Source organism: Gasterosteus aculeatus, chromosome 16 (genome assembly GCF_964276395.1).
Source record: "Gasterosteus aculeatus chromosome 16, fGasAcu3.hap1.1, whole genome shotgun sequence".
In the NCBI taxonomy this organism is placed as follows: domain Eukaryota; kingdom Metazoa; phylum Chordata; class Actinopteri; order Perciformes; family Gasterosteidae; genus Gasterosteus; species Gasterosteus aculeatus.
In genome coordinates this window covers 2,851,830-2,865,068 of record NC_135704.1, presented here as the reverse complement: position 1 = coordinate 2,865,068, position 13,239 = coordinate 2,851,830, and the positions used below count along the sequence as shown (strand labels likewise).

Here is a 13,239-nt window from a genome sequence, read left to right as displayed (position 1 = left end):
ATGAGAAAATGCAGTAATGACATTTTATGACCAACTGGTTAATTTAAAAACAATAATTTTGTATTTATCGTGGCAATGAAGGGCAAAGCCTGGGTTGATGCAATGTTTGTTTAAGCCTGCAATCTCGTTCATGTCAACATGTATTTTACTTGGAGCTGAACTTGTTATTTGTGTTTATGTGGTGCTTGTGTGAAACTAACACTGCAGATTCAATTTCAAAGCTGAACTCTAGCTGCACATATATGTATACATATTCACAGTAGCATGACGTGTATATATACATAAATATATATAATCATGTCTCTATTTTATTTAGCCACAACCACATTCACTGATGCAGACTAGGTCCCCTCTTTGGATGAAGGAGATGGAGGCAGGCCGCCGTTGCCATGGAGATAGGGAACACATTAGGTTGCTCGGCAACAGGCCATCACGCACAAGCCGGGGCCACTCCCATGTGTCTCGGCCTGCCTACCCACCTCTCAGGCTCCGTGTTAGGACGGGCTTCCTGGCACCTGACCAGCCACCGACGATGACAACAATGAATCTGCCAAACAGCTTTGGGATCTTAAGGAATCCATCCGTATCTTTAACATCATCATCTACCTGTTCATTTGATTCAGTAGAGTCAAACCAGCTGTGAGGATGTATTAGTGCACACCTGAGGCGACGGCGATTGCAGATTAAAACATTCAGTCATGTTACTTTTATTCTGCTAGAGAGGAAATGCAAAATATTTCTAATGATTGAATGATATATGTTTATATATTTGATGACAGCACACTATGTCGCACAAATAAATACTGCACCGGTTTGTGATATAACACTGCAACAATGGTATTGTGTTTTCTTTGAGGGGCGTTAATAGTTTGGGTTAATGGTTTTAAAAAACAGCCATTCTACAAAGTAGTCTTGACTTTACAACACTTAACAAATGGATGCATTAATAATATCCAAATATAAATACAGCAATAGGCACAATACGCGAAAGAACAAGAAAATGAGTTGGACAATCGTGCATTTCTTACCTTTGTTCTTGATTTGACTTTTGACTTGACCTTCTGTCGCCTTTTCAGTTTCTTCTTACTCAAAGCCTTCTTTCCCCTGAAAGTAGACAGTGATGGCTCAGTATTTCAAAACATACTGTGGCCGCAGGTAACTGCTGCACTCAAGTATATTTTCTGTATCACATGCTTTACTTTAACTACGATGATGTGAGGAGAATGGAAGGTAAAGCTCCTTGTCTTTAACAAGTGTTGCAGTTCATTTGTTTAGAATAGCTGGTAAAATCTCACTGTCGGTTTACATTTTGTGCACCGGGCAAAGTGTGTGTGCCCTTCAAAAGAGCAGAATACCCCCGTGTCTAGCATGTGTCATTACATTCAGTGTTACTCCACTGAAAAACACCCAAAGCAAATAGAAGCTTGTTTCTGTAGGAAATTGATGGTGCTTTTAAAACAATCTTCATTGGGTTTTAAATTGGCTTTGCATAATTCATTTCACTTTGAAATAAAGCTGACAATGACATGTGCCAGGGAACAAAAACACAACTACTGAAAAAGGAGAGGCAGTGCATGAATTAGTAATCATCATTACTAGACTCTACTAAATACAGAAAAGCAATTTACAGTGCTTACTTAAAAAGATTAAATGGGTGGGGGGAGGAGTCGTGGGGGGGGGGCTCACTATTAATCCGCAACGGTAGTTTTGTCGTGGCTGGAGTATAAAAAGAAGATGTATAGCTGAATTCAATTACTCCAGAGTTAAACCGAATATTGATTTCTAATAGCTTGTCAATGTAGCATCAGGTTCTTCAGCCAATAGGGCAAACTGATATCCTGGCTTACTACTTACTTAAACAATATACCAAGTAAGGCTGACGGACAAGCCCATCTGATGATTATAATACTAAATACATATATTATATACTTGTATATAGCTAAATACCAGCAGGCCCCTCCTGTAGAGCTCAGAGTCCAGTCTGCTCCATCATATTTCACTACCAGATACGTGAAGAAAGATGGTAGTTCAAAATAACATCATGAATAGGTTGAACCACCTGGTTCTAACGACGGGATGACGGTAGACCCTTGAGCAGCGCATTGACCCAAGCTTAACGCCATCGCTCCGGGGAGGGGTGGAGAGCCTCCGTCGGATGCTGCAACGAGCTGCTGTGGTCTACGACCTGACAGACAGGATGACGTAACTGTAGAGCGAACCCGTTCGTCCCCCTCCCGACACATCCTCGCCATCGGGCTACGATGGGGAACGCTGTCGTGTGTCATAACAACGCCTTGTGTTCAATAAAAGATTTCATATAACGTTATTAGAGGTTAGGTCATCCAGGTTCTCTTAAAAACGACGAGTCGGCGGGTTTCCGTTTAGAGGAGGACTGATGCTGCCTCAACGTCTGTAGCCAGCAGTCGAAACAGTGACGCCGATGGGCCTAGATGCACACAAACAGCCCATTCAAAGCAAATAATATTACATTTTGAAGTAACGTGAAATATGGTGCCAACGCAGGGAGTTCCTATTTAATTTTTTCAGGAACAAATTGAAGTAGGTTATCAGCTACCACGAGCAGCGCCTCGGTTAGTGAACGTTAGCTAACGTTGGACGGTGTTTGACAGTTAGCCGTTCGGCTTGTTTTGGATGGTGCCGATGGTGCATTTCTTCGTGTCGTAACGGCCGAAGTATGAACGTTATTATTCCGGTGGCAATGTTTCTATCTGTAACATCACACGACGTCCAAAAGCCCCCCAAACAACTCGGGCGAGGGTGAACCAGCGTTAGCTTAGCTTGCTGCGATAAGCTAAGGAAGTCAAATGCTACTTAGCAAGCTGCCCCCCCCCGATGAAGAGGATGCACCCAAATGATGTAACTTAGCTCTCGGCACCTTCAACGTAGATAAAACGTGGACTAGCGTGGCAAAGGTCCTACAAGCACGAGAACCATATATGTGTACGTGTATCTGTTCATTTAAGGCGTAAGTCAACCGGCGTGTCGCTAAGCGAGGGTTGCCGTTAGCTTACGTTAGCCCCGTTAGCCCAACAAATGACAGACGAGCCTCTGCGACGTGTGCGCGTCTCCTCGTGAGCCACTCACCTTCCCGGAGTTGCCCCTTGCTCTTTATCGTTGATGGCGGTTGTGTAGATCCGCCTGTACCTTTCGGCCAGGGCTCGTCCTGAGAGTAAAAGCTGGTACCGAGTCCGACAATCCGACTGGGCTCCGGTTGTCGGGCATGAACCCATTCCCGAACCGATGGTGGAGAACTCGGCTCCTGCTCCAGAAATGACCCTGACACCCAACCCCATCGACGGCGAGGAGGAAGGCAGAAGCCCCCCACCGGCGGCCGCTGCCGCAGCAGCACACATCATCGTTTGTGGGAACAATGCATATATCACACAAAAGACACCGCAGTTAGATGATATCCAGCCGACCGATGAGATCCAAACGTCATTAAATCCCCCACGCGTCACATCGTCTGTCCGTTCCGAGTTGTGGAAATACAACGATCACCGCTCGCGGTCCACGGTTATAAGAGCAAAGTGAAGCCGATCTGGAGGCACAACTACCGCGTTCGGTCTTCCGATCGCAGCCAACGGCGTCAACGCGGTCCTCGTCTCCGGATCTTCGCAAGCCACAACATTTTCCTTTGCAAAAAAAAAAAAATGTGCAGGAACGCGTTTATTTCCCCAAAGCGCCTCGTCGTGATCGGATCCGATGAGTTCCTTGAGTGTTTTCTTGACCCCGGAGAGGCAGCACCCTCAGTTGGGCTGCCATCTTAGCTCCATCACCCCTCCCCTCCCGGCGGAGCGCTGCGTCGCTAGCATGCCGGGAAACGCTCATACGAATAAAGCCGGGCGATGCCATCTCCGGTTTGTTCAATAACACACCTCCCCCTGCATGTGCATGTTCCATGCGAGACGCATCGCACCGTTTGGAACTGTTTCATTTGCAGATGCACCAGTTCGATCTTAATTTGGCACACGTGATACTTTTGAAACCAATTCAATTGCACGTTCTCTGCAAAATAACCTCAGGTTTGACCTTTGACAGCAGTGTTGTTTTTTGTTCAGACAGCTCACACGTTCCCCTCTGCTTTTATCATGCAACAAAACTGTTTCATAATACATATAAGCTGGAACCGTGTACACGGTTCCCTCTCCAGTGAGCACCGTGTAACTGCAAATGGTGCCATTTGATCTCACACAGCCTCCTAAAGAAGAAGTCATTGGTTTGCACAAAGGCTGCAGATGTCTTTTATTCAATCTTTTATTAAATCTTAGTGGTACGCTTCTTCGGTGATGCTAGCCTGCACGGTGTGACTCACACTTGGTAGAAGATGCAAGGTGTTTTTTTATCTACGCCTAAAAACTACATGGGAATGCAGAAGGGCCTCGTGAGTAAAACATGCACACTTTGCCTAAAGTCCTACCCGCCTAGTTTACCGTCTGACAGGACACTGCAAAGGGGAAAACTGGGAGAAACTGGTTTCACACCCAGTATGGCAGTAAAGGCTTAACACAATGCAAATGTAAACACAGAAAACAGGTATACCTGTCCCATGTCATCCTGATACTGTAATAGTGTCATGTTGGACCAGTCCGAAGGCTACACACAACATCTGGTGCACGTCTGTCCATTGTCGTTCTTCCCAATTTTTTCTTTTAGATCATTTTTGGAGGAGATTTAATATGATCTAAATCGATGGTTTCAAAAAATGCTATAGTGAATGTCTGTAATGTCTACGTTTAATTGAACCTCTTCACCTTTTTCTGGTGGTATAGACGTATGTACGCGTGCATGTGCAGGCATAACACTGGGAGAGAGGCAGGTAGAGGGAAATGGAGAAAGAGATTTACAGAGACTCTCGTGCTGCTTTATTGGCTGCCAGGCAGCGCAGCAGCCCAATGACAAGCGAGGGGTCGGTCTACTGTCTCCCCCCCATAGCAACCCTGGAAGCACTGGGACATTATCCTGCGCAGTATCAGAGGGCCGGCATGTATCCGTCATGACAACCGGCTCCTCTGACCTGCAATCAAACTTAGGGATAAATACATTAGGATTTCTGTTTGAAATATTGGAAGTGAAAAGCAGCGTGTGTTATTTGTGGGCCCTCCTTTCGAACATAATAAATAAGATTTGGCAGTAAATTGTGAAGCCTGACAGAGCGCTGCCTGGTGATCTCGACTCTCTAACAAGTGGGGGAATGGGGGGGTTCTAGGCCGAGATGATGCTATAGACCATGCAGGAGTGTCACATGCATGAGCTGAACCAGTAGAGATGGAGCCCAGTTTCACGCATCAGGCCAGTGAGGCGGGAAATAAAAGAAAATCTAGGCGGGTGGTTGGAAGGATGTGAAACTGTGCCACTGTCCTGACGCAACACAACTGACTGTAATACAGTTCAGAAGCATGTGACTGATGATGACGACTATTTGCAGATGCATCTTTTCTTTGGGGTTACATCTTGATCTTCCCATATTCACCACAATGGATCAGTTTGCACTCGTTTCTGCTCCTTTGACCAACTGACTGTAAGATGATCAGGGTCTTTATTACCTTGGTCAACTTGTGAGACTCATCTATTTTAGAGTTGCACAACCAACATGGCCATTTCCATCATTGCAGTTCTAGTGCCACCAAGTGCCAGACTCCACTTTCGTTTATGCATCCAAAGGATGGTTTATAGTTGAATGCAGGGATTCAATCTAGGGCTTTTTAATGATAACAATACCAAAATGACAACATTTCAGTTTTACATCGGTTCATTTGCGACTGAACGTTCATTTCTAAGTCTTAAATCAGTGTATTGTTAGACCGAAGTGAGCACGGTTCACTGTATAGTGAGTTCTTTCTAACTTGCTATTTACTCAGCATTGTCAATACAGATCCTTCCCTCCATTAAACTTGCGTTGCAGTCTGATCCGTGCGGATAGTCTGCATTCCTCTCCTGCAGCGGTCATAACTAGGAGGGGTGCACGTCAGTGTTGCGCTGTCCCACCCCTGCCTGCTATGCACAGTTCAAACCTTTAATCATTCAAGACACGGCACACCCCACAGAGGCACTCGCCATCACAGACAGCATGACATTCACCGTTGAAATGGTATCCTCGCTTACACCTTTTTCGAGGACTCCTGATGACTTTGGAGCCGTCAGCCTTAAAGCAACTCTGAATAACCCTTAACAGTCATGAAGCAATTGACTTAGTCCTGCCTTTGAATTGGCTTAATCAAATTGTAATGTAATGTTGGATGCTACTTGGTGGAAGGTTCAGTTAGAGAGTTTGTGGTGAGGCTCACTCAGGCGTCAGTAGACACCCTGTCACCTTTGTGCCGGACTTGGATGGCGTTAGTAGTTCAGTCATCAGACCTAAGAGACCGATAACTTGAACATGTGCTTGAAAACCAAGTAGATCCCCCCCCCCTTTCTTACAGTACTTTTATGTGCATACATGTGTGAAGTTCAGCCAGGGGTTGTGTTAAACGGTTATATTTATAAATGATGCAGGTAAGACCTGCAGAGGAGGCCTTTTTTATTCTTGAGGCAGGTCAGTCATATATGTCAACCACAGATCAATATGTATATATACATATACAGATAATATAGATAATTACAGCGCTGCTGGTATTATGTCACAGGAAATATAAAAATATAAACTCTTTCAAACAGGAGACTAAAGCAAATTCCATTCATTTTGAAGCTCCAGAAGGTCAGAGACGCTCCCACACCCACATTGCAGTTCTGCTTCGTGGTACCTGAGTTGTATGGCAGGTCTGTCAGCACCCCACCCAATTCCACTTACAACCCAAGCCATGAATGAAAGAGAGAATTCTCGAGTTAGAGTTGGAGAGATCATTTCTGGATTGTTGCCTAATGCCACACCCGTGGGTGGCCGCGGAATCTCCTCCCTTCAGGTTAAAAGCAAACGCGAGTAGCAGGCAGGTGTTAAAGAGCCGCGCTGTTGTCAGAGTTTCACGTCGTTCCATTTGCAGGTACGTACCCTGTAGCTTTCCGAATACTCTCACTTTACAGTTTACATGTAAATATTTGTGTGCTGACATTTCAGATAGTGGTTTTAAGGGCTTAGAAAGGAGCCCGGGGCTCTTTGAGTCAAAGGTGCAATAGTCCTGGATAAATATTCTTAAAGGGGTTTACTTTTTACTTACTTACTTTTTGAGTGACTTTGAGGAATGAAATGCTTGTGGTTTTGATGTTAAGGATATAACAAACACATTCATGTGCGAGCGTGCTGTCAACTCTTATTGCTTTACAAGTGTTTCACCTCGGACGCTGGTTGAGTCATGATATCAGAAGCATTGTGTTACTGGAAATGACATTCGGGATCATTACTGTGTGATGTTCAAGAGTTAAAGCTGTAAATCTTCCACTTTTACGAGGCTCACTAAAGGGAAGACACTCGGAGATTACACTCAATAAATTGTAGTAATCTCTCTACTAAAGATAGGAAAAAGTCCTGGGAAAGATCCGTCCAAACTCCTTGGCGTACGTGTCGTGGACCAGTCAAACAGTTTCACCCAAACCAGAATAACATGGGGAGTAACAGCAATTATCGCACACTAGATTATGCCACTGAGAACAGACACACAATGGATTTAAAGTCACAGCTTCCGTCGATGTTTGCGAAAGGGCTGCATTAACATAGAAGTGTTCGTCCCAGCGCTGTTATGTAGTCAAAAGGGCTAAATCTTTATTATTGATCATATCAATCAGGGGTTGGCCCCTCTGTTTTGCTGACAATGCAGTGTTTGGAGAAGGCGAGTCTTCATGTGGGTACAAATCAGGACAAACCAGTTTAAGGGCTTAGTCAGTGAGTCTGGGGTTGAGCAGAACTTTAGTTGATACCTTTGACAGATACAGTGTTGGAGCCAGCGTGACGCGTCCCGGGCCGCAGTACCACCTAGTGGATGCATGCGCTGTGCGCCTTCATTCTGTGATCAAGTCCCTCTTTGTTCTCTCACACCTACAGGTGAAGCTACAAAATGAGCAGGTTTTCAAATGGTGAGTTGAAATAAAAAAAAATAAAATTGGGGAGGTTGCAACTACATGAAATACGCAACGGTTGTTTGTTACATGATGCTCATTTTTGGATTTTATCCATTTTAGCTCAAATTCCTAGTGCCCCTTTTTTTCCAAAAACTATCATTTATCAGTATTTCTTAGAGTATGCCACGCTGAATGTACCTGTACTTTGACCATGTGACAAATAGAATATAAATATGTAAATATGTGCAACAGTGTCGGGGAGTCTCATGAATGAAACTTTTTTAGCACCTTAGCAACAAACAAAAGAAGAATAGCTGCAAAGTGATTCAAAAACAAGTAGCGTCGTATGGTTGAGGCTCGACTCTCGTGTTTGCAGGAAAGTCCTCCTCTCTCCTGAAGGACGGCAGCTGGATCAAAAAAGCAGACGATGAGGAAGAGGACATCGAGTGAGTCACGCAGACATAATCACATGCAAAAGGGTGCCGAGTCTTCTTCTGTGAGTGAATTCATCTGAATCTTTTTCCTCCTCCAGCCGAGACCCAAACTTTGGCAGATCTGTTCTGAGCCAACGCAGCGAAACCACTGTTGGGTAAGACAGATATTCCATCTCCTAGAACCCCTACAGCATCTTTTTGTTATTAGTCCAATGCCAAAATGCTGGTAAACTATTATTAACTGTGGCAAATGAGTTGTTAATTCTTCATTTTTGTTTTCTGATCACAGTCCGGATGGAGGAGAAGTAAAAACCACCGTAACCACGAAGAGGTCAACATCTGTGCAGGCTCTCACCAAGAGGTACGGTTTTAATAAATATTCTGGTGCCTTTTTACTGCAGAAATGTATGTTTTTGTATTTGAAAAACAGTTTTTATTTAGCGGTTTGATTTTGATTTCTGTCATTGCAGATTCAGTGGAAGTCAGGATGAGCTGAGGAGCGGGTCGGTACACTATTTATTTCAGTTCTTTTCCTCATAAAACATTTTAGTCAAGAGTGAGTAACTTTAAGCAGTAACTGTGGCTAAGTACAGCTTCTCCTCCAGTAGCAGCGCCCTCCCTTCCAGCCCGACTACACCTACTACCAAGAGGTACATTTTGATAACAACACAGCTACGTCACCCTTTCTGCCCCGGCAACTCCCAATTTGGTCCCAAACTGACCCACGTGTTTTCTTGCAGTGTCCAAGCGGTTCAAAGTCCCACCACGAAGTTCACTGACCGCGTCAAGTCTTCAAGCAAAGGGTAACATACATACATACATGACATCAGAAAGACTTCATTACAGAGCTCTGCATTGAACATATAAAACAACACGAATGCTGTGAAACGCTGGTTCAATATTCAACAAATCATTGTGTTTTATAACACTAAATCCGCAAACACGCATCTCTAAATCTCTATTTCAAAATTGTGCCTAACTAACTACATTACTTGAGTAAATGCTTGTATAAACTGAGTTGAATGTCCCTTCCCACAGGTCACTGTACACAAGCTACTCACCTACCAGGACCACCAAAGAGCCCGAGACGTCTGTTTCCAGCAGTAACGAGTGAGACATGTGCAGATCTCTGACAGTAATAAGAAATACGCAATACAACTTGTCTCTATGCATCACTTCCAATCTCCCCCGTATTTCTGTGCAGCGCTGAGAACAAACTTTATGACACTCTCATCCCCTCGGCGATCAAGAACAGTTCCTCGCCCACGGACAGGTGACACTCTCCTTCAGTCCAAAACGTTCGTCATCACACCGCGGGGTCAGAATTATATTCTGTAATACGGTATGTTTTCTTTTTTACAGTAAAACAAGCGTCTTTACGTCTGAGAGCGTGACGGTGAAAAGCAGCCCTGCGTGAGTTTCTTCCCGTAGTGGGTCCAATGGAGGGAGGCTGTGTGTGTGCCGACGAATCCCCTCCTGCACCCCTTTCTCATTCAGGACACTTTAACCTGGACATGGCTATTGTCTCACCTGTGTTTCTGTGCAGCGCCAAGGACAAACCTCTTACAACACTCGTCCCGTCTTCTGGCAAGGAAGTTTACTCGTCCACAGAGAGGTGATTCTTTCATTCCTCAAGCCTAGAAAATGAATCATACATGTGGTATATTTCTGAGTATACTGATGGTTGAGTTGCTGAGGGGAAAACTTTTTTTAAACTGCGACTCTGACACTAAGATAAAAATGAAAATGACCTTGGTCTTGTCTTTTCAGAAATAGCACTAAAACTACAACCACAACAACGATTTCCTCTAAGTAAGATAAACCTTCACCGGCATATATACTTTGATCAAATACGTTATGCACTCATGATCGCCGTGTATTTATAATAGTGTTGCTTTGCAGGCCTGAGGATGACTTGTACGGCACCCTCCTGCCTCGATCCATCACGGATGTATCTGACCCGCCGTCTTCTCTCAGGTGACACGTCTCAGCAAACCATATTTCTCACAACACACAAGCATTGAAATATCATTTAAAATGACCGCGTCGTCATTCTCTCAGCAGCAGCAGCAGCAGCAGCAGCAGCAGCATCACCACGAAGAGAGAGGTCATCACGGTGGAGAGCAGCCGAGGGTGAGAGCTGCATTTCAGAAGCCCGGATTGCATATTGGTTCTTTTCAATGTTGTTACCAATTTCTGCTGACGTTGTCTTTTTCGGTCATTTAGGGATAAAAGCCCAAGTCTGTCATCGCCGACCTCCACCAGAACCACCAGGTAAATATGCTGACTGCTCAGAAAGGACCAGACGCCAACTGAAGAATATTGTCTATTTACAGAGAAATGCCACAATATGACCTGTAATCCACTCTAGATTATGTGGGAATGGCAGATTGTTAAATGTAGACACATAACACCCAAAATATTAGTAATTTCTTATTTGAACTAACAACAGATTTTTTTTTGTGCTAATGAAGTGAAAACATAAAGTACCGCTGAGGCTGATGGTTGTCGATGGTTACAATGTAATGTCTAATTTACCATAAACAACTCAATCCTGCTTCATTGATCGACAGCTACAGCTCGTACACTGAAGATCTTCCCTCCACCCGCACCACATCCTACACCATCAGCACCACCCCCAGGTGAGCAGTCCTGCTGCGGTCGACATCTCTCACACTCAAACACACGCACGTTGTCTGTCCCGCCACATTGAAACGTGTCTCTGCTCTGTGTTTGCACGCGCAGTGACGACTACAGCAGCTACTCTTACTCCAGACCCGAGTCCAGGTAGAAGCAGAGCCCGCCGCGCTCCCACACGAGCCCCCCGAAAACCTCTCTTACTGTACCGTGAGTAAGAAACAGTCAGAATGTCCCGTCTTACGTGGGTCATTATGTCTTTGTGCAGTTACGAGTACAGCAGCATCACAAGTCCGTCCTCCTACACCTCGACGTCCTACCGGAGCGGCAGGTATTCCTCCACACGAAACCCCACTGGGTTCCAAAACGCGTGCAAGTAAAGCAGGACTCTGCCTCAAACTGGTATCTGTTTAACTCTCACAGCAGGTCGGATGATTCTGATCAAATATACTCATCCTCCACGAAGAGTGTGTACGCAGCTCCTGAGAGGTAGGAACAGCTCTCACAAAGGTCAAATGTTAACCCGGCTCACTACTCGAAATGAGAATTTGTTCTAAAGTAATTGGTCATAATCCAAAGTATCGCACAATTGGAATTTTTGACACGACAGTGGTGGTAGATAACAAGTCAAAAGGAGCACCAGAGTTTTGTAATTCATCCACACTTCATGGCAATCAGTATATACACTTTAGGGTTCCTCATCTCCCAAACATGAATGTTTGTGCTGCATTCTGTGCCAATCCGCCTAATAGTTGTCATGACATTTCCCTAAAAGCCAGAAATATGAACCTGCTGGTGCCACTGAAGGGAAAAGGCTTATTAGTAGAGCTTTTAGTCAATATAGGATGGAGCATGTGCTCAGTCTTGTTTCTGCCAAAACTCCTGTTTCCAATGTAAAAAATGCACTTATGATAAATGCTGTTTTTCTTCATGTCCCCTGCAGGGCGGTGCTTGAAAAAGACTTGTGCACTTCCTGCCGTCGGCCCTTCAACGGGGATGCCAAGATGGTCCTGGATGACATGAAAATCAACTGTCACGCTTCCTGCTTTAAGGTGAGCAGATTACTTTAGTTTCTCATTCCATGAAAGTCTGCAACAATCAGTGTTTGAAGAAATAAAAGTAGCAAATAAAAGTAGCCCTGTACACGCCTTATTAAAGGGGAAGTTTGGGGTAATTCCCTGTATTCTTCCACCTAATTTCCACCTGACTAGAGGCCCAATCAGCCATATTGGAAACTCCTACGTGGCTGTCAGATAAATGCAGTAAAGTGGAGTACAGGAAGGTGGAGTAAGACATCTGCACGACATGGAAAGTAGGGTTCTTGAATAGACTGACGACAGGGTGTCACCAGGAAGCGTGTTGTGTTGGTCATCTCTTCCGCCGTGTGAGTGAGTGTGTGTTTGTGTTTGCGCAGTGCGAGGTGTGTAGCAGCACGCTGGGTAACATGAAAGCCGGCGACAGCATGTGGATCTACAAACGCATGGTGCACTGTGAAAACTGCTTTGAGATCGCCAGAGGTAGAGCAAGAAAACATCTATTGAAATAGTTCATCAATGAATGATTACATGTATTCTTTTATTTTCCTTAAACAGGTAATATAATAATGATATTGTTTTGTTCCACAGGTAAATGGCGGCGCTGAGTTTCTCCCGAGCCGGAGATAAACTACATGGGATTGCAGATTTGATTGATTAGTGTTAATTGGGTTTTTTGGGGTGAAAAAGGTTGTCCTGTACTTCTGTTTTTATATGCTCACAAATCTTTATCTAGGTGTTCTGAATAATGACAATTCCACTATGAATATATATAACAAATGCAGCTCCATGTAAGTGTGCTGTTGACATCGTGATATTGCTTTCTTTGTACCTAAACCTTTTCCCTTGAGATGGCACGTATGATATTCTCTCAAGTCTTCTGACCTTGTGGGATTGTGTGATATGAAAAACGATATATGCAATTTATAGGGCCGGGGGCTTTTTCTGTGTGCAATAAAGGCAAAAAGTGTCTGATCATTTGGTGTCATGTTTTAGACGCAGCAAAAGTTAAAATAATGTTATAGAGTCATATACGAAGGAGCTGGAGTCATTATCCAGTGTCAAGGACTTGGGTTTTTAACTCTACAGAGTGTATTTATTTTGTATTTAACACTGATCAGATT

General features: G+C 44.3%; 2 protein-coding genes across 43 annotated transcripts in view; one reads left to right on the top strand and one right to left on the bottom strand.

Annotated features, from left to right (window-relative positions):
- mycbp2 (MYC binding protein 2) overlaps positions 1-4,052 on the bottom strand; it is a 54,917-nt gene extending 50,865 nt beyond the window's left edge. For all 33 annotated transcript variants that reach the window (XM_078090712.1, XM_078090713.1, XM_078090719.1 and 30 more), the window contains exons 1-2: positions 3,106-4,052; positions 1,029-1,104 (exon numbers count right to left, since the gene is read on the bottom strand). In XM_078090712.1, coding sequence (XP_077946838.1) covers positions 1,029-1,104; positions 3,106-3,377 — 348 coding nt within the window. In that variant the 5' untranslated portion in view covers positions 3,378-4,052. The remainder of the gene's footprint in view (positions 1-1,028; positions 1,105-3,105) is intronic.
- Positions 4,053-6,810: 2,758 nt separating this feature from the next.
- scel (sciellin) lies at positions 6,811-13,093 on the top strand. Of its 10 annotated transcripts, none has more exons than XM_040202465.2 (23): positions 6,811-6,998; positions 7,994-8,025; positions 8,387-8,456; positions 8,543-8,599; positions 8,734-8,805; positions 8,915-8,947; positions 9,050-9,094; positions 9,185-9,247; positions 9,483-9,554; positions 9,649-9,717; positions 9,807-9,857; positions 9,991-10,059; positions 10,215-10,256; positions 10,347-10,421; positions 10,509-10,577; positions 10,671-10,718; positions 11,018-11,086; positions 11,190-11,231; positions 11,350-11,412; positions 11,505-11,570; positions 12,025-12,133; positions 12,496-12,598; positions 12,707-13,093. In XM_040202465.2, the coding sequence occupies exons 2-23, from the start codon at positions 8,007-8,009 to the stop codon at positions 12,721-12,723; spliced, it is 1,323 nt and encodes a 440-aa protein (XP_040058399.2). In that variant the 5' UTR covers positions 6,811-6,998; positions 7,994-8,006; the 3' UTR covers positions 12,724-13,093. The 10 variants fall into 10 exon arrangements, with proteins under 10 accessions (XP_040058399.2, XP_040058400.2, XP_077946834.1 ...); XM_040202466.2 differs by having other exon boundaries at positions 6,812-6,998; positions 9,053-9,094; XM_078090708.1 differs by having other exon boundaries at positions 6,835-6,998; positions 9,053-9,094; positions 10,512-10,577.
- The last annotated feature ends 146 nt before the right edge of the window (positions 13,094-13,239 follow it).

Coding starts and splice junctions, on each gene's coding strand:
- scel (XM_040202461.2), top strand. Junction 9,555..9,648: donor TCTGTTTCCAGCAGTAACGA/GTGAGACATGTG, acceptor ATTTCTGTGCAG/CGCTGAGAACAAACTTTATG. Junction 9,858..9,990: donor ACGGTGAAAAGCAGCCCTGC/GTGAGTTTCTTC, acceptor GTTTCTGTGCAG/CGCCAAGGACAAACCTCTTA.